The sequence below is a fragment of the Lacerta agilis genome, chromosome 2 (assembly GCF_009819535.1).
Source record: "Lacerta agilis isolate rLacAgi1 chromosome 2, rLacAgi1.pri, whole genome shotgun sequence".
Lineage (NCBI taxonomy): Eukaryota > Metazoa > Chordata > Lepidosauria > Squamata > Lacertidae > Lacerta > Lacerta agilis.
Genome location: NC_046313.1, coordinates 38,444,372 through 38,462,503, shown reverse-complemented (window position 1 = coordinate 38,462,503; position 18,132 = coordinate 38,444,372). Strand labels below are relative to the sequence as shown.

General features: G+C 45.9%; 1 protein-coding gene across 6 annotated transcripts in view; it reads right to left on the bottom strand.

Annotated features, from left to right (window-relative positions):
* Positions 1 to 18,132, bottom strand: part of SHISA6 (shisa family member 6) — a 256,732-nt gene that overhangs the window by 220,730 nt on the left and 17,870 nt on the right. For all 6 annotated transcript variants that reach the window (XM_033139590.1, XM_033139593.1, XM_033139587.1 and 3 more), the window contains exon 3: positions 15,175 to 15,335. In XM_033139590.1, coding sequence (XP_032995481.1) covers positions 15,175 to 15,335 — 161 coding nt within the window. The remainder of the gene's footprint in view (positions 1 to 15,174; positions 15,336 to 18,132) is intronic.

The following is an 18,132-nucleotide window of genomic DNA, read 5'->3' as shown; positions in this document are numbered from 1 at the left end:
TAACCCATGAAGTCTGTTCCGAGGAACTGCCCTGAACTCTTTACCCTGCATCCCATATGCTGGGCCAGAGGCTTAACCTGAAGTCTCTCTCCATGCCCCCACCCTGCAAGTGACCAGCATCCTATGTACTTGCTATAGTCCAGAAATATTTAACTTGATAGTGGCAGAAACTTATTTTAGCTCATTTTCAAACTCCGTATTAGGGATTAGTTTTGCTATGCTTTCTTTTGGGGGGGGGAGTGGGGTGGTCAGCGCTGGCTTTGCCTTGCCTGATGTCCCTGGCATCTGATTGCCTGCTGTGCAGTGTTCAGCCACCAAACATCTATCCCTTATCTCCAGAACTCAGTCGCAGTCACTTCCCTCTTATGAATCAGAACTCCGGAGCAGATAAGCGAAGGCAAAATCTACAGTGAGTGAACAAGCAAGCAGAGCAACCACAGTATAATTAATTCACCATTTCTCAAGAAATTCTCTGTAATTCTAAACAGCAGATATGCCAGGCAAGGAAGTTAAAAGCAAAGGCTTTTTCCAGAGCCTCCTCCTACTCAGAAAAACCATAATTTCCCTGAATCTAGCTCCCATCTTCCATGCATGCTGGTCCTCAGGATAAGCCATCTTTTCCAGGACTGCACATTTCCTGAAGGCAGGACCTATTCCACGAGTGACCAACTGTGACACAAGACCTACCAGCAGCTCTCAATCTCTCTTTTTGTTCCCTGACATTTCAAGGACGAGACAATCCAAGAAGAAACCTTGCCCTTAACTTTGCCCTCCTCCCTCCCAGTCATATGCACAACAGGAGAAGGGCCTGAGAAGAGAGAGGGGGAGGGCATGGCTATGGGACAACCTGTGTGAGGTGTGATGCGGAGGGAGTGATGGGGACTCTAGGTGTGCTGGGGTGGGAGAAGTGATGGGTGAGCTTTAGGGGAGAGGTGGAGGAGCAGAAGAGGCTGGGGTGGGGAAGCTCTCAGCATGGGGGGGGGTCCCCCAAAGAATTCAGCATGGGGGCCAAAAGCTTAGGAATTTTGCCCCCCGCCAATGCATTCCATTTACACACATGCTGCATAATTGGCTGCACCGGAGATCTCAGCCTACAGTATCTGAACTGGAAAATGCAGCAAACTGAAAACATCAATGAATGGAGAGACTATTCTGTTCCTGGTGCCTAGCCTGGGGGTTATCACAAGCTGGATAAAGCCAGCATGTCACCGTTAGAGAAATGACATGTAAGAGATGCCTGGCCCCCACTCCTCCTCCTATCAGATTCCAATTGAAGCACCAGCCCAAATTGCGTACTTGCTCTAAAATGACGGAGAGGGTGTTGGGCAGAGACAGTGCCAAATGAATATAGTCAGGGTCAAACCCTGGCAATGTCACGGGAGAGGTAGCTCAATGCATACCAAAAGGGACATGGTTGGGGTGTGTGTGTGTTTCTCCCCCGTGCCTTGGATTTGCTCAAAACCGGAAGCCACACACAAAACACAGCCTAGAACCCATCTTTAAGTCCTCCACTGGACAGGCAGATCTCCCAGCACTGGGCATCTGGTATCCGACAAATCAGAGATGGCCTCTTACAGCAGGAAAGCAGCCCTAAGCAAACAATTGTTATGAGGAAAGGGAATTAGGTCATGATGTGGGAGTAGAGAGGAAACAGAAGAAATAGCATAGTTGTTATGAAGGGGGAGGGTAGAAAAAGTGGGTTAGATGAAGAGAAGGGGAAATTAGAAATGTGCCCAACGAAAGGTGACTCGAGCAGCACATATACAAGAGCGCAGTCATGTGTTATCTACCCCTGCTTAAAACAAAATCGGTTTGCCACCCCTAATTCTACACTAGCAATCCCCGTAGTGGCACAGAGCCGACGCTTGTCACATGTACCCAGGTGTTTGGAGCCGTAAACAGCATAAAATGGTGAAGCGCAGATGTATATTTGAAAATATTCAGGGACAAGCAGCAGTGGAAACATGCTGGGGATTCCGGATTGGCTGCAGTTTCCTGACATGTGTCTCCTGCTCATTTAGGAATCTCCACTTAAACACTTTGCTGCATTTACTACTGCAAGCGCTGGCGTGTGCATTATAAACACGCTCACAGTGTAAAATATGAACTGTCCTTAAGAACACTCAGTACATCCATAAGCAGCATGCATACAATGGTATGTGGGGAGTGTGTAAGTGTTTGTGAACATGTACCCTGAGTACATCTTGTTAAAGTTGCACAGGTTGTTTGGGCAATAATTTAGGGCCCAAGAAACCTGGTCAAAGTCCTATGGACAAGTACCTTGGATTTGCTCCACCCCAATGCTGCATTTCTTCTAAAGGCCTACCCAGACACGTTGGCAACATCAAGGTTGAGACTTTCAGCAGATGAATAGTCCACTGTGGGGAAACAGCATTTCTAGCCCAAGTTCTCAGGTCTTGGTAAATGAGTCATGTATTGTGATGTCACCAGCGACCAGATGTGATACACAGAGGAAGGGACTGCAGACCACGCTGAGTTCTTTCTCAAATTCACCCATTACAGGGAATGAATAAAGGGTCCCACCCACCTTTCAATGTACCCTGCTTAAATCTTGAGTAAGATCCACAGCATGCATGCTTATTTGCATTCATATCTTGATTGTTTTATTGTCATTTTTATACAAATTGCTAGGGAACACGATTGAAAGCAGAATGAAAAAAAAACTCCAACACTTATAATGAATGAATGAAACACCACCTATCCTACTAATCCTGCAAATTAAGCTATATTAAGCTCACTCAATTGCACTCCCTGTTGTTAGGCATTCAACTGGTGATGCCAGTGACCAAATTCTGGCTGACTGGTCGGCAGAACTATCAAGCAACCATCTAGGTTTCTGAAAGCAGTGAAGACTAATTTCATTATCATTTCCCTCCAAGCCCTGCAATCAGGAAGAACCTCGGGAAGATCTAATTGCACAGCCTACAGTGGGATGTCTGAACAAGAGAAGTACCGGTAGGCTACAGGTCGCTGTCAACTTTTATTCTGTATGTGAGGATAGGGGCGGAGTGGGGAGAGAGAAAGAGAGAGAGATGCCATTTCCTTTGTCCTTCAGACTGCTCCTACCCCTGTTTCTCCTGCATGGCCAGCTTCTGATTGCCATCACCACCAATGCCTTCCTATTCTGGGTAAGGAGGGACTGGCACGTACACACACACACATAGTGCATTTCACAGCCTACATACTCAAGCTGAAGCTAGAAAAGCCATAAGGGCTCTAGAGCAGGTGGTGCATAAACAGTGTGTTACTATGAATACAGATTAGAAACTATTCCTACAAGACCTGGCAGAGACACCCAGCCTCCTCTGCAAAACCCACAGACCAAAAGGCATGCAGTTAGTTGCAGCTCAGAGTTCAGCCTGTCCTACAGAGCCATAACTCTTGCCTTCTGGCTGCCTCACTTGTGAGAAAGCTACAGCAAAATGGTGCGGAGAGGCCTTGGGGGTTTCTGTCATTATAGGAGACAGGAACCAAGAAAGAAGGAATAGTGGACACTTTATACATCAAGAGCTTCTGAGCTCTCAACCTTCCAGTGGCATTTGCTTTCGGTTCAGTGGGGTGGCATCCACCCCCACCCCCCACTGGAACTAATCTCCTTCACAACAAACACACTGTGCTTCTTTATAGCAAATAAACAAAAGAAAGAAATACACAAGCTGACTTTTAAGACTAGAGAAAAGTCTGTGCATACTATCCACTTAAACAAACAAATCACAAGAAAGCAGAATTCTGCAATATATATATATATATATATATATATATATATATATATATATATGCAAATAAGAGAAGCTCCCCCCCCGACTTCATTCTGTCTCTGATAATCATGTGGAAATTAAAGGGCCAGCCTTGCTCTCTTGCCCTGCCAATAGCCACTCCAGCAATGCACTGTCAATTTTGAGATCCCACCAGACATTGCCTCCACACTCTTGTCTATCAGCATAGTCAACAGAGCTAGAAAATTGCTTCTGTGTTGTGCTTTTAAAGAAAACTAAGATTCCCAAATGTCAAATGAGGGGCCTAGGATCAAGTTCCATACTCATTCAGGGCAGTGGTGGAGTCACAGCCCTGGCTGTATAGAAGACTTGCAGGGCCTCCTCTGTCACGCAGCAAGATGAAGCTTCAGGCGGCAAAATTTAGGGGGATGATTGAGGCAGGAATTGATGTCTGAATAGCGAAGTAAATCACTTTGGCCCTAGCACAGAGAGAGGCAGCTGGCATCAATTGATGTTCAGCTTATGGTAGCAAAGGGCCTTGGGTCGGCACAAAAGACTGGGCTCACAACTTTTGGGGCGAACCTTTCGATTTCCCCTTCATTCATTTCCTGTGCTCTTCCGTCTTCTTGCTGGAGGGTGTGGGTTCATTCATAGTCACTCCTGGGGTGGCAACACTGAGGTTAACATCTGACGCTTACACCTTGAGACTACGATGCAAAGGCTCTCTTCTTCTGCATGTCTGTGTGGAAAGGATCACTCTGTGCAGTGAGCGAGCAAACAGCTCCACACCAGTAGGAGCACTGTACACCCCCCTCTCTCTACGTCTCTCTGTCCACCACATAGTATTATCACTGAGCTGAAAACAAGCCCCCTTTTTTGTCTCAAAGGCTCCCTTTTACATTAAGCATTCTTTTTCTTTCCCTACAACCAGGGGTGTAGCAAGGGGGGTGGGGGCGTTCCACCCCTGTTTCCATCATGGAGGGGGTGACAAATTATCAAGGAACAATTTTTTTTAATTTTTTTTTTTTTTTGAAAATGCCTGCTCCGAAGGTCTTACCTTACTATAGTAGGGATTATATAGCTATATATGAAATTTCATGCATATTGGTTAATATCTTGACCCTCCTCCACCAAAACAGCTGTTCACTTGGCTGTTTTCCTATGTCATGAAGGCTGAACTTTCAGTTCAGAGAACACTTACTGTTCCCAACCCTAACCCTGTGAAAAGCCATCTAATTAGGCTTTAATTTGATTTTGAGATGTTTTCAGGAGGTAATTTAATTATTGTTTGATTTTACACCAATGTTACGTATCTTATGTTAGCCACCCTGAGCCCGACTTTGGCTGGGGATAGGGTGGGATATAAATAAAAGTTTTTTTATTATTACTTGTTATTATTCCTTTGTAAGAAAATATGAAATAACTTAAAACCATTTTGGGGGGGATCAATGGCGGGGTTGACAATAAATTTTCTGCACCGGGTACCACCTGACCTTCCCATGCCTGGCGGGGGGGGGGGGGTTGACAATAATTTTTTTTGCACCCGGGTACCAATTTACCTTGCTACGCCCCTGCCTACAACGCACCTCCCTCCTCCTTCCTTCCCTCCCTCCCTCCCTTTGTCAGCGAAGCCCATTCACCTCCTGTGCTCTCTCCAGTCCGCTGTATTGCACAGAGCCAGCTGAGTTTTGCTGTGATGTTTTGTTTCAAAGGAAATCTATATTCTTAATCCTCTTGCTCACCCTCTTGCTACTTTTATTAGTCTCTCTTTTTTATATAAAAAGGAAGATATTGTTACCATAGTAACTCACAATTTCCTGATATCATTGTGGACGATAAGAGTCGTGATGCCAGGCTTCACAGCTTTGGGACCACACTCTGCAGATGGAATGCTAAATGCCTTCCTAGGTGGACTTAGGTTGGCCGCATACCCCTCAGTCCACAGGCTCCAAAAGAGACACTGTGGAAAGGATGCGTGGCCCAGCTTGGGGGCATTTGCAAAGCCAACGGGGTCATGTCAAGTAGTTTTTCAAAATGGGATCAGCTACAGCATGCCTCTTACACTGAGGCAGCCCAGAATGGCAAAGCATCAGGGAGCAGATACCCACCATACATCCTCCTTATTTTATTTTATTTTGGTGGGGAGGCATCTCATGTTCTGCTCATTTTGAACACCCACTTCCAGCGGAGCAGCACAGAATTTACCCCAGCTGCCTTCACACAAGATGCAGGGGATGTCGAGCTCTGGGAGCTGCATAGGCTGCACTGAGGAGGGACAAACACATCCATGCTGCCTCGTGTATCACACTTCCAGCTCTGCTCTTTGGCATGAAACTGAAAGCAGGGGAGACTCCTATGCAGCTAGCTATGCCTGAATTAACAGATTATCTGAGTATGCAAGCACTTATGTATTAATAATGTACCTGCATTTTTGCACAGGCACCTCTTCCAACTTGTCTCAGTTAAACACTTATTACTGAATACAAAGCCTGTCACTTCAACACAAAAAAATATTCATTTCCATGGGCACTGCAGAACACACCATTTGCCACCGAGGAGAAGCTCTGAGGAGCCGTTCCTGGCCTGCTCTCCTGTGGTTTCTGTTAAATGTTAACTACTAGGAGCAGCACATTTGGTGAGGCATAGTGGGCCCAAGCCTGTGGAACTCCCTGCTAGCTGAGATTAGACTGCCACCCCCCTTGCTGAACTTCAAGCTCATGATTAAGGCTTTCTTGTCCCAGCAGGCATTTGGGGGTAGTGTTTGGTTTTATGACGAATTTTTGTTGTTGTTTTGTTTCATTTTCTGTGGATTGCTTTTATATGCACAATTTAGGAATAGAAATAATTAAGTGGTATAGCACATGCCTTAAATAAATAGTGAACCGAGTACATTTCTGTTTTCTCTGAATCAGGACTAAATGTTTCCACACCCACCCACGAGGAGCTCAGTCCCTCTTCTCTATTATTTCTTAGGCATTTTTCCTTTAGAAAACCAACCAACTAAACACGTATTGATGTTATCCCTGCCAGATGACTTGCTCCACAATGAGTTTGTGCAGTCTGCAGTCTTTTTCTCTCTGTGTTACTTTGCAGGATATGTGGAGCACTAGCCACATCTCTGTTTTCTACTTATTGTATGTTTTAAAAAAATTACTTCTCAAGGTTGCCCAAGGGGTTGCCTAGACCACAGCTCAAACTCACACAAGAGTCAGCTGGTAGCGCTTGCAACTACTTAACACCTGCTCTTTTCAACTGCTACTGAATCATAAGAAAATTCTGCATACACAGACAGCAGTGGATTTTCCCATGCCTAAGGAGGATGCCCCCAGACTATACAAGTGAGATTCACATACATGAAGACGCATAGAAAGACGGTATGAGTATGGGGGGGGGGGTAAAGAACAATGGCTGAACAAACTAACAGAATTTGCAGAACACGCAAATCTTACAGCCAAAAATAGGAAATCAAGATGGAAAAAACAAAAAAAGCAAAAGGGTGAATGGGACAGCTCTGGGGAATATTTTTTTTTTAAATCTGATACCAAAAATCAACCTACAAGTAGGGGTAATTCTACAAACTGTTAAACACAGTGAAGGACCAGAAGGAGGAAAAACTAGGGTGGAATAACAAACTGATATGCAGCAAAAGCCAGGTTTGTTATGAATGCCATAGAAGGTAAGGTTGGGAAGTCTGCACCAAAAAATCTGTTTCTGGAAATAGAAAAATGGAAAATGTACAAAATAAATAAATAAATAAATAAATAAATAAATAAATAAATAAATGTTGTGGGGGGGGGGTCCATCATCCACTCAGGCTCCCATTTTGAAAAGTGTGTGCATTGAAGAGTGTGCAAGAATAGTGAACTCTCACAAAATCATGAAACAAATTTGCTCCACCTTTTTTAAAAAAGCCTACAGGATTGTGTAGACAGATGGATAGATTAGATTAATGTAGATATATTGATTAATTTATATTTCATCATCAAGCCTTTTGCCTTCCATTTATGATGATGATGGTGATGATGATGATGAAACAATTTGGGAGATTCCAAACTTGGTCTTGGTCTATTTAGACACCAACTACTTGCGACTTTGAGATGTTCTCTGCATGGGTCAGAAAAAACTCTTAACCAAAATAGTTCTCTTCTTTCATCTGCCAACCCAGAGGCAGCTGGCCTTGGCTTCAAAATCTTTTCACATCTGTGTAAGGAGGTTTAAAAGGTGAAATGTTTCCCATGCTGCTGAACTCTGAAATTGGCTGGACACATTTGTTAAAAACTTTTTTTTTTTTAAGGTAAGGAAAAGAGAAAGATTGAGGGCATGTTCCACTCTCGTTTTGCATGCAGACTGAGATCAAAATATGCCCCCAGGTAGAAGGAGTTGCTGAAAACAGCACTTTGTGTGTGTTCACATTGGAAGCATCCTGACTTAAATGGCTTACTAAAAGCCTTCCCAGCTATATCTAGCTAATCAGTGGACTAACCTGTGTAGCTTGCTGCATTCAAAGCTGAATTTGCATCAATAGGTTGTTCTTCAGACACAAAGGTGCAGAAGGCACCTGCTCATTGAACCACTTTTGCCATGGTAGTACATAAGATGGAAGGGAAAACTGTTTCTTGGGAATGGTAAAGCAAACCAGGTTCTCCATGTTTACAAATCTTTAAATGTCTATTACCATTATTGTTAAACAGGAGTTGAACTTCTCCTAGGAAATCTAGGATTGCCTTCCAAAGGCCTGTTGTTGTTGTTGTTTGTTGTCACTGCTGAGCACTTTTAAAGGATGTTTTAGGGAATGTTGTGGGAGAATAAGGTCAGCTTAATCCCAGCCATGAAGGAGAAGCAAAGCTTTCTGTTTCATCCAGGTGGTGCTACACCGCCTTAAAAGGTTCTGTAGTCTGAAGGAGCATTTGGGTACAGAGGCAAGAACCCCAATTAAACCTAAATTTCAATTCCCATTGGGGCTAGCTATTTGGTTTGTGCTTGCGTATGGAATTTTACCATCAGCCATAGCACCTCTCCTTCCCAGCTACACTGAGGGAGTCCTGTCATCGTCACAGTTCACAATCCCTTGGCCTTGAGTGAGTGAGTGAGTTGGGCCATTCCCCCTTGAGAATCTGGTCTACGGAAGCCCCCATTGCCACTCATCTGATGTCTTAGGGTGCTTACCAGTTTCCTTATACCACTCTTTTTTACCTGCACTTATACCACCCTTTTTTACCTGCACTGACCCTGCCAGCGAGGACTAACTGCAGGTTCAGCTAAGCTTGAATACATTACTACCTAATCTTTTGAGTGCAGTGCAGAGTACAGTAGATGTTCACCACAAACTCCCTGGCCAAAGGAGGAAATATTCCTAACCAGCCCCACAAAAGAGGTAGCAGGTATTCTTGTACCATCAAAGGGCAGTTGCTGATCTGCACTGCAAATGTAAGTGGAAGGGCAGCGCTAGCCTTTTAAAATCTTAGTACTTACCACCCAGTGGTCTCTCTGCAGGAAGCAGCCTCTCCTCTATCACATGACACAGACTTTGGGAGACTGCATGTCCCTGCTCTCTCCCCTTGGATGGTGGAAAACTGTCCCTCCACCCTCACCCCCCCCCCTCATGCAGGGCAGGAGGGGCTCAGAGCAGGATTCTTGAGAACAGAACAAAGAAGAGGCTGTACTCCATCAAGACCACAGGGCACAGCTCAGGGGCTACAATATAGGCAACATTAATCCATATCTTCTGAGCAGGGGTGGCGTGTCCTGTTTCACCACTTGAGGTGGTGCTGCCTTGCCCTGCCCAGCCGCTGCCACCACTATACTTCCTGCTGCCAGCGCTGCTTCTCCACCCACCTTGCCACCTCCACCGCTAGTGGAGAAGTGGCACTAGCACACTTTGGAATGAGATTGCACCCAAATGGCATGAGTATTTGTGAGCTCAACAAGATTCCCATTTCTGCACCAGTGGCAGGGTGTTTGTGGGGCTGCTGCCTGAGGCAGCTGCCTCTGCCTGCCTAATGGCAGAGCCAGCTCTGCCTCTGATGAATATTTGAAAACCCAGATCCATAATTTCCCTGCTTGATGGGAGGAAGAACTGTCTGCCCGAGCAACCCCTCTTCAGAAGTCTGCAGCAATCCTCTGCTTATTGCAAACTCTGTGAACAGAGCTCCTGGTTTAACAAATTCATAACCTTGGGTATTAATCCGGCATGAGATCCATTTGAAAAGAATCTGGCAATTGACTTCTGTGGACTTTGAACATTCTTTTCCCAGGAGGAATGACCATGACTGCTTAACTCTACAAGTCCACCTGACTGCTGCACAATATGGTGGGCAAGTGCTCGCTCTGATATCTCACTGAACTCTGTCATCTCCCCTGTCCATATTGCTATGAGGCATCCTGTCCTGTTATATATGGTTTGACTTTTGGTAACAATCTGACCACAGCAGAAAAAAACCCCAATTGTTTCTAAACATCTGGAACATATCTTGAGTCATTCATGCTTGCCATTTTGCCTGACCAGAGGGAAAGAGGGAAAGCTAAAAGAGGCAGCTTGGATTTCACTGTGCTAACAGCTGGTTCAGATTTTGGAGGGGCTGAAGTGATGTTGCTCTGCATTTGGTGCTGACTCTGCAGCTCCACAGTAAATGCTTAGTCTATATATTTTGCAAATATACAGATGATTGCAAAGATGCCCTAAATCCCCATATCCCTCTCCTACAACTAGTCTAGGTAGTTAAGAAGACACAGAGGTGTGTGCCAGGATATCTTTAGTTCAAATCTTGATTGGACATAGGAAGTTAGCTTTTATCAGGTCACACCGTTTGTCCATCTGACCCACTATTCCTTACTCTGACTGGCACCAGCTATCCAGGTGTTCCCAGGCTGAAGTCTTTCAAATCACCAGCTACCTGCTCATTTCCAGGGATTGTACGGAATGCATGTGCTCCACCACAAACCTATAGCAAACCACACCTCAGGCTTGGACTCACTAAATAGATGTAAGCAAGCTACTGTGCTTCAGCATCGTTCTCCCACCCTGCTAATCCAGAACTAGCTCCAGAGGACAACAAGGTTCTGGGGACACCAGAGGGCCCACTGACATTCTGGCTCACCAGAGCACCCAATAAGGATGACTGAAATAGCGTGTGCTTTGATCTGTACAAATAACAAGTCATTCATAATATTATTGTTGTTGTTGTTCAGTCGTTCAGTCGTGTCCGACTCTTCGTGACCCCATGGACCAGAGCACGCCAGGCACGCCTATCCTTCACTGCCTCCCGCAGTTTGGCCAAACTCATGTTAGTAGCTTCGAGAACACTGTCCAACCATCTCATCCTCTGTTGTCCCCTTCTCCTTGTGCCCTCCATCTTTCCCAACATCAGGGTCTTTTCTAGGGACTCTTCTCTTCTCATGAGGTGGCCAAAGTACTGGAGCCTCAACGTCAGGATCTGTCCTCCTCTTTCCTTTTTTTCTGAGTTTGCCTTGAACTGCCCACCACACAGGGAAGGGATAGCAGGAAATAGTACCTTAAGCTCAAAAACATACAGTAGGAGACAGAGCTTTAATGCAGAGATTGAACAATTAGCGTCTCTGTGATGGCACCAAAGGAATACTGATAGATAGAGCAATTAGGGAGATTTCTTGTAATCTTAGGCATACCGTGTTTTACATCTAACTCACAACAGCAAATGGTGAATTCCCTGGATGGCCATGCAGAGAAGAGGAACCACTTCCTCAAAGGAGACCCATTGCTGACATCCATATGTTAGGCATGCTGCTGCCTTTGCAATTTATAGCAGGGATCACATTATGTTTCCCCTGTAGATATTTCTAGCTCCCCAAATCATGGCACTGCATATTCAGGGCACCTCCAGTAGAAATATGATTTTTGCAATTCCCTGGTGGTCGCTGTTGGACCACATTGTTCCCATTTTTTCTTCCAAAATACAAAACTATGGTCTATTATTCACCTTTTCCATTAATTGAGGGGTCTTTATTTCACTCTTTCTCTTTAGATTCAGAGTAACAACTCAGAAGTCTATTGCTTTACTTATAATACTTATCCATATCAGCAAATATGTCACTTTTGCTTTGTGAGGCAAGAAATAATGATATTTGCAAAAGCCCTTTTTGAACACATCTTTTTGTTTCAAAACTGCTGTCATTGAAACAATAGTTTCAGCAACCATATCTCCCTAACATGTTGTAAACTCTGCAGATGAATGAGAAAACTATCTTAAACTGCAGCCTCTTTTTCTTTGCTGATTGCTCCTGATGAAATGAGAGTTTTGTCCGTATGGACTCAAAGCCCAGGACCCCACTAAACCCACATTTCTTCCTGCAACCAAACTGGCTCTTAGCATTTAAATTCCATCAGAATTTGGTAAGGGTCATAGTTCAATAGCAGAACATATGCTTTGCACACAAAAGGTCCCTGGTTCAATCCCAAGCATCTATCTCCAGGTAAAGAAATCCCCTGCACGGAAGCCTGAAAAGCTGCTGCCAGTCAGTGTCGACAATACTGAGCTAGATGGGCCAACAGTGTGAGGCAGCTTCTTCATTTGCTAAGTGTATATCCCAGATAATCTGCAGTGACAATTTCCCTCTTCATTTATTATTATTATTATTAGACAGAACTAATTTCCTCTTTCCTCCCAACAGCCTGCCCCTGCAGTACCATCACTGCACTTTTATAGGAGCTTGGGAGCTCAAGACATTCACACATGCTTGTGCATAACTTGATTCCTCTGTACAAATCAGCCACAGCTGAATGCATGCATGCATACATCAACTTCAGTCAAGAGCCTTGTGGTTTGAGAGGATGCGAAATCTCTGTCTGTGATAGGTGAGCTGGAACAACTAATTCACGCATGTGGGGCACCACTTAATGCTGCAGTTATCTGGTAATGAACTGGTAGTGCTGAAGTGGTTTCTTAACTTATAGTTGCTAAACATCTCCTTTACCTGCCCGGCATACTAGCTAGGGAGGAAAAAATGCAGGAAACATTGGCTTTTGTCCAATTATTTCTCTAGCTTCTGTGGTTATAGATTATAGGCACAGCTATGGATTACATTCTGCCTTAGAACCGGAAGTCTGCTCCCTTGCTTGCCACAGAGGGTTCAGGTAGTAGCAGCTTTGCAGGGGCCCCAGATGGAGGTGAAACCAATCAGGTGTAGTGTGAAGAGGGCATGTTAGTACAGTAACGCAGGCATGGGGTGGGGCTTGGCAGGCTACTTAAACTCACACTTCCTTGGCTGGGCTTCTTTGCCTGTTCACAATGCACTCCCATCAGGACATAGTGTAAGGGTTCGTCCACACTTCCTTTTGTGTTGCATTTCTAGGCATAGGTCCAGGATTTCCAGGTCCATGTCTGAGTGGTGGGTTTTTTCCCTTTGTTGCGGTGCTTGGACATGGACCTTGAAATCCCAGAGCTGCACATAGAAAACATGACACAAAATGGAAATGTTGATTAGCCCTAAGATCAGCTGGTTACGTAAGGCCTGAGTATGATTTTCTTAATATAAGAAATACTTAAGGTGTTTTTTTTTGGGGGGGGGTGTATTTTGTTTTTCTTGCCTGTTCTGCACTGTTAACTAGTGGGAGTTTTTAGAAAGAGGCACATCTTTTAAATTGGTTGGTCAGAATTGGCAGGACTGTGCAACTATCTTTATACAGAAATATATGGTTATTATTATTATTATTATTATTATTATTATTATTATTGATTGCCTTCTCAGGCAATGTATAAACAAAAGCAGCAAAGAACACTTAAACACACAAAAACAGCAGATACATTTAAAACAAAACAAAATAGACACGCATGGCAAAGACTCATTTATCCCCCCACAACACACACTACCTGCCATCCATGTTTTGGAGGGAATGCCTGTATTGGGGCTACAGAACACTGTTGATGCATCTATTCAAGTTATGGCAGAAATCACTATCTGTTTCTCTTCATGCACGTTTCCCATCCATCCTTGCACCCTTATCAGTCTCATTCTTCCCCTACTGGAAGAGCTTGTTCCATCAAAAGCTCTCCCTAGTGGTGCAACAATAAAACTGCTAGCACATTTGCAAAGTTAGGCAGGGTCTGGGGTAGTTTCAAATAGGTCGTGTCGCGATTCCTGCATTGCGTGGGGTTGGACTAGATGATCCTCCACAGTTCTACGATTCATCATTATAGGATACTTTTCTGCCAGAGATCACCCTTCTTTTACAAAGCAAAGTCTGTCACCTAACTTAAACTTGCAGTTCTCGCCTCATTTTTCTTCTATCAAAATGCACTTATAGCATCTTTTTTTTAAATATCTGGCAGTCCTGCCTCCTAGTTATGATGATCCTCAGGAGGCTGCCCTGTTTAGGGCCAGACTTCACATTACATGCAAATACATATATTTAAGTTGGTGGCTACTTCTGTTTAGTGAAAAGCAGGCTCAGAAGGAGAACTGTGGGAGAGAAGCGCTTAACCATTTCCTCACCCACCATTTCCTCACTGAAAGCCCACATTCATCTGAATCTTTTTGGTTCTAACACACACCCACACACCCATGGAACTACAAAGATCTGGAATTCCATAGAGGAGAAAGGTGCTTGGGAGGTGTTGCAGGTACAGATGGTTTCGGTATTCCCTCCCCTCTTCCACTTCTCTGTTGAAACGCCTCTTTTACCTTTTGCCTCAACAGAAGGAAGATCCCTTGGGATGCAATCAATAAGATAAAGAGAGGAAAAGATGCCCAAGACAGGCCCAGTCACACTACCTGTGTGTTGTGCTGGGAATCTGCAGTTTGCAGTGGCAAAAGAAACGAGCTGCCTCAGCACCTCATGGAGTTATTACCCTTTTAAGGTCACCTGCTTTGACCTCTCAAATAACCAGAGGCAGGAAGGCTTTACCCAATGACTCCTGTGTCATACTCAATCACTTGTGACTGAATTGGGGCATCTCGCTCTACATAGTATCCCATTATGACTGTAACAGTTCATATAATGGATAATACAAAGTATGTCTTATTTCCCAGGAGGTGGGTAGTGGAGTTAGCAGAAGATTCCAGTGCTCAGATGAGGATTTGGGTCATGTTTTAAGACTGAAAGCTTGTGTCACAATTCACTTGCCCTTTGTAGTGCTCCCACCTACATATTTTTGTCAGATTTCATTTGTTTGTCTATTGTTATTATTCTTTTCTATTGTAACAGCTCATTATTGTAGTCCATTGCTGCAAAATGCCACTGTTTTCACCTTATACCTTCCCCGAGCATTTAAACATGTCTCAGTAAGTCCATTAAGAAAAGTATTTGCATCTCTTAAAGTATGGTCACAAATGCACTTTCAAATGCAAGCCATTGCTGCTGCTCCATAGAATCCTCAGGCACTAAGCCTCCATCTTGACCCATTTCCCCCCCAATAAAATCACCAGTGTGATTTTATAAGTACTGAAGAAGCGCAACACTTACCTGGGTTGCTCTTGGAGGTGCGCACTGGCTTATAGTGATTTTTGGAGGATGTTCTGATTGGTGTGTTGTCTTTGGGGGAGGTATCTATAGCCGAGATAGTCTCTCTTTCACAGTGTGCTATGGGGATTGGTCCCTGCTGCCGGAGGATATCGGCCAGAGCCCTGCAAGGAAGGATGGAAGACAGTACAAAGTGTTCACAACTCAAAATGAACGTAAGAGAACTTGTCTCTATGTGATACGATGCATTGTTTGTTTGTTTGTTTTTTTAAAAAGAATATACTGTGGGAGTTACATTTTCTTTCTTGTGTGTGTGAATGTGTTCTTTTGTATAAACACTAGATGTAATGGAGATACAAGAGGAGAAAGAAAAACCAATAGACAGAGAGGGCAGAAGCAGGATGGTGTCAAAGTTCCCAGCAGGACTCTCTGTGTTGCTGGTTGCCCATTCACTTGAAGCACTGTCTATGGGTCAAGATTGGAATGCATGGACAAGAGCCAGAATATCGTAAGTAGAAGCCACAGTAGAACTCCTTAACACATATAATGTATGCCAGCTGTTTGAACTTTATGCCATGCGTACTCCTGCATGGTATGTATTCTTGCTTGAAAAAACATGCGCGCGCGCACACACACACACACACACACAGTAGCAGCTGATGTGATGGGACACAGCCAAGGAAACCCACTCCCAGCACTAGCCACTACAGATGCTGCTGCGGCAAGATCAGGGCTGTGGTTAGTGCACTTTCAGAGACAATCTTGTGTTCATGCTGCTGCCTCCACACAGCGCCAACCTTGCCCCATCTCATCTTCCTCCAGGTAAGCTGTGGTAATGCTGGTGTCAAGAAAGCAGCTCCATGGCTCTGCTCAGCCACACTGGCTGGTACCGCACGCACACACACACATTTGTGTAACGTGATCACAGTGCTTTATGTTACAATATATATTTTTGAAGCCTCTGCTGACACATTTGAACCTGGTCCCATTATCTGTAATTTGCCACACACAGTATATTATTTACAAAAGGGAAAGGAGGTGGCATACCTTTGTTGCTGAGCACAAACTCTGCATGGAAAAGTTCTCTGTTTCAATCCCTGGTGTTTCCAGGTGTGGTTTTCACAAGGCATCTGTTTGACAACTGCTGCTACTCTATATCAATCAGCCTTTTCCAACCTGGTGCTCTCCAGATTTGTTGTACTCCAACTCCCATCAGTCCTAGCCAGCATGGGCAATGGCTAGGGATGGTAGGAGTTGCAACCCAGAGGGAGGAGGAAAAAAAAAAAACTCTGGAGGCCACTGGGTTTCGAAAGGCTGGTGTTGTCCATACCAAGCTGGGATTCAAATAAGGTGGCTTCAGATCACAACGTTAGTTATGTGAAAATCTCAGTTGCATCTCCTTCTCTCTCTCCTAGGTGTGCCTTTTGAAGAAATATCCCTGTGGGATATGAACCATGGTTCCTTCCGGGTAGCATTAATGGTTTTCAAAGTGTTTCCCAAGGTTCCCATTCCATAAGGGGGCTGAATCAATAACTATAAATAGTATAGAAGTGAAATATGCAACACCACATCTTTAAGCTTATTCATTCTCTCCAGGTGAGGTAAAGGTCCCAGGTTTATAGCATTCTTTACCTCAGTGTTTTTCAACCACTGTTCCGCGGCACACTAGTGTGCCGCGAGATGTTGCCTGGTGTGCCGCGGCAAAAATTGAAAAATTACTTTATATATCAGTGGTGGCGAACCTATGGCACGCGTGCCAGATTTGGCACGCAGAGCCCTCACTGCTAGCACGCGCACCATCGGCCCATCTGTGCTGCTGTTGTTGTTTTTTCCCCAGGCTTGCGTCCACTGTTGCCTGCTTGCACTCGCTGGGGCTGCTGGCCACGCAGAGCCGCCTCTCCCGGCGGAGCTGCGCCCAGGGTGCGAAGGCAGCGGCGGCTTGCCTCGCTGCCGGCGCGCCTGGCAAGGCGAGCAGTGCTAAATCCACCCTCTCGAGCAAGAAGGCAGCCCGGGCCCCGGATCAAGCAGGCGCCAAGGCCGGCGGGAGGCAGCCCGGTGGCGAGCCAAGCAAAGGCAGGAAGGGCAAGCGATGCGCCTCCTTGGCCCCGCCGGGTTCCCTGGCCCCGCCGGGTTCCCTGGCACCGGCCGCTGGGCTGGGCAGCGGATCCGGCGCCAGGATCAGCCACATGGACAGCAGCTCCGACCTGTCCGACTGCCCGTCCGAGCCGCTCTCCGACGAGCAGAGGCTGGCTCAGGCCGCCAGCAGCGATGCGGAATCCAGCACCGGCTCCAGCGATCGGGAACGCGAGCAGCCGCAGCTAGCGCCCGCTCTGCCCCCGGGGCCAGGCGTCGCCCCTCAGCCTGCCTCGCCTTCTTCGAGCGCCACCAGCAAAGGGCCGGCAGCGTACCGCCCCCCATAGCGACGCCCCTGCGGGTGGGCTCCCGCCTGCGGGGACTGCGGCTTGCTGGAGAGGCTGGGGAATTTGGGGTGCACCGGCGGGGGCTTGGCAGAAGCTGCCCGGGCGTGGAGGTCTTTGAGGAAAGGTTTGGCTGGGGAAGGAGCTCGGTGGAGCCCCTTCTTCTCGGCGAAGGAGTGGTGCAGGCTCTGCGGCGACTTCAGAGGCTCGCCGAGGCTGGTGCCATTCAAAGTCTCCATAGTCCCGGCTGCCTAAGAAGACGCCAGGGAGGGGCGGACACTTGAGGCTCCTCGAGCCCTTCCCGAGCGCAGGAGTGTGAGTGGCGAAGGCAACGGTCCTCCCGGCAGAGCCCCGCAGCAACAGCGCCTTCCTCTAGTTTTCGCCTTTGCTCTCTCATCACTCCTGCTTCCTCCTTGCCCGCCACAAAGCTCACACTTTTTCCTCGGTCTGATTCAGCAAGACGGGCTCTCCTCCACCCCTCGGTCAGAAAACACAAACACACACAAAGCACAATCGGTGGCAATCTTCTCCCCCCCCCCCCCAG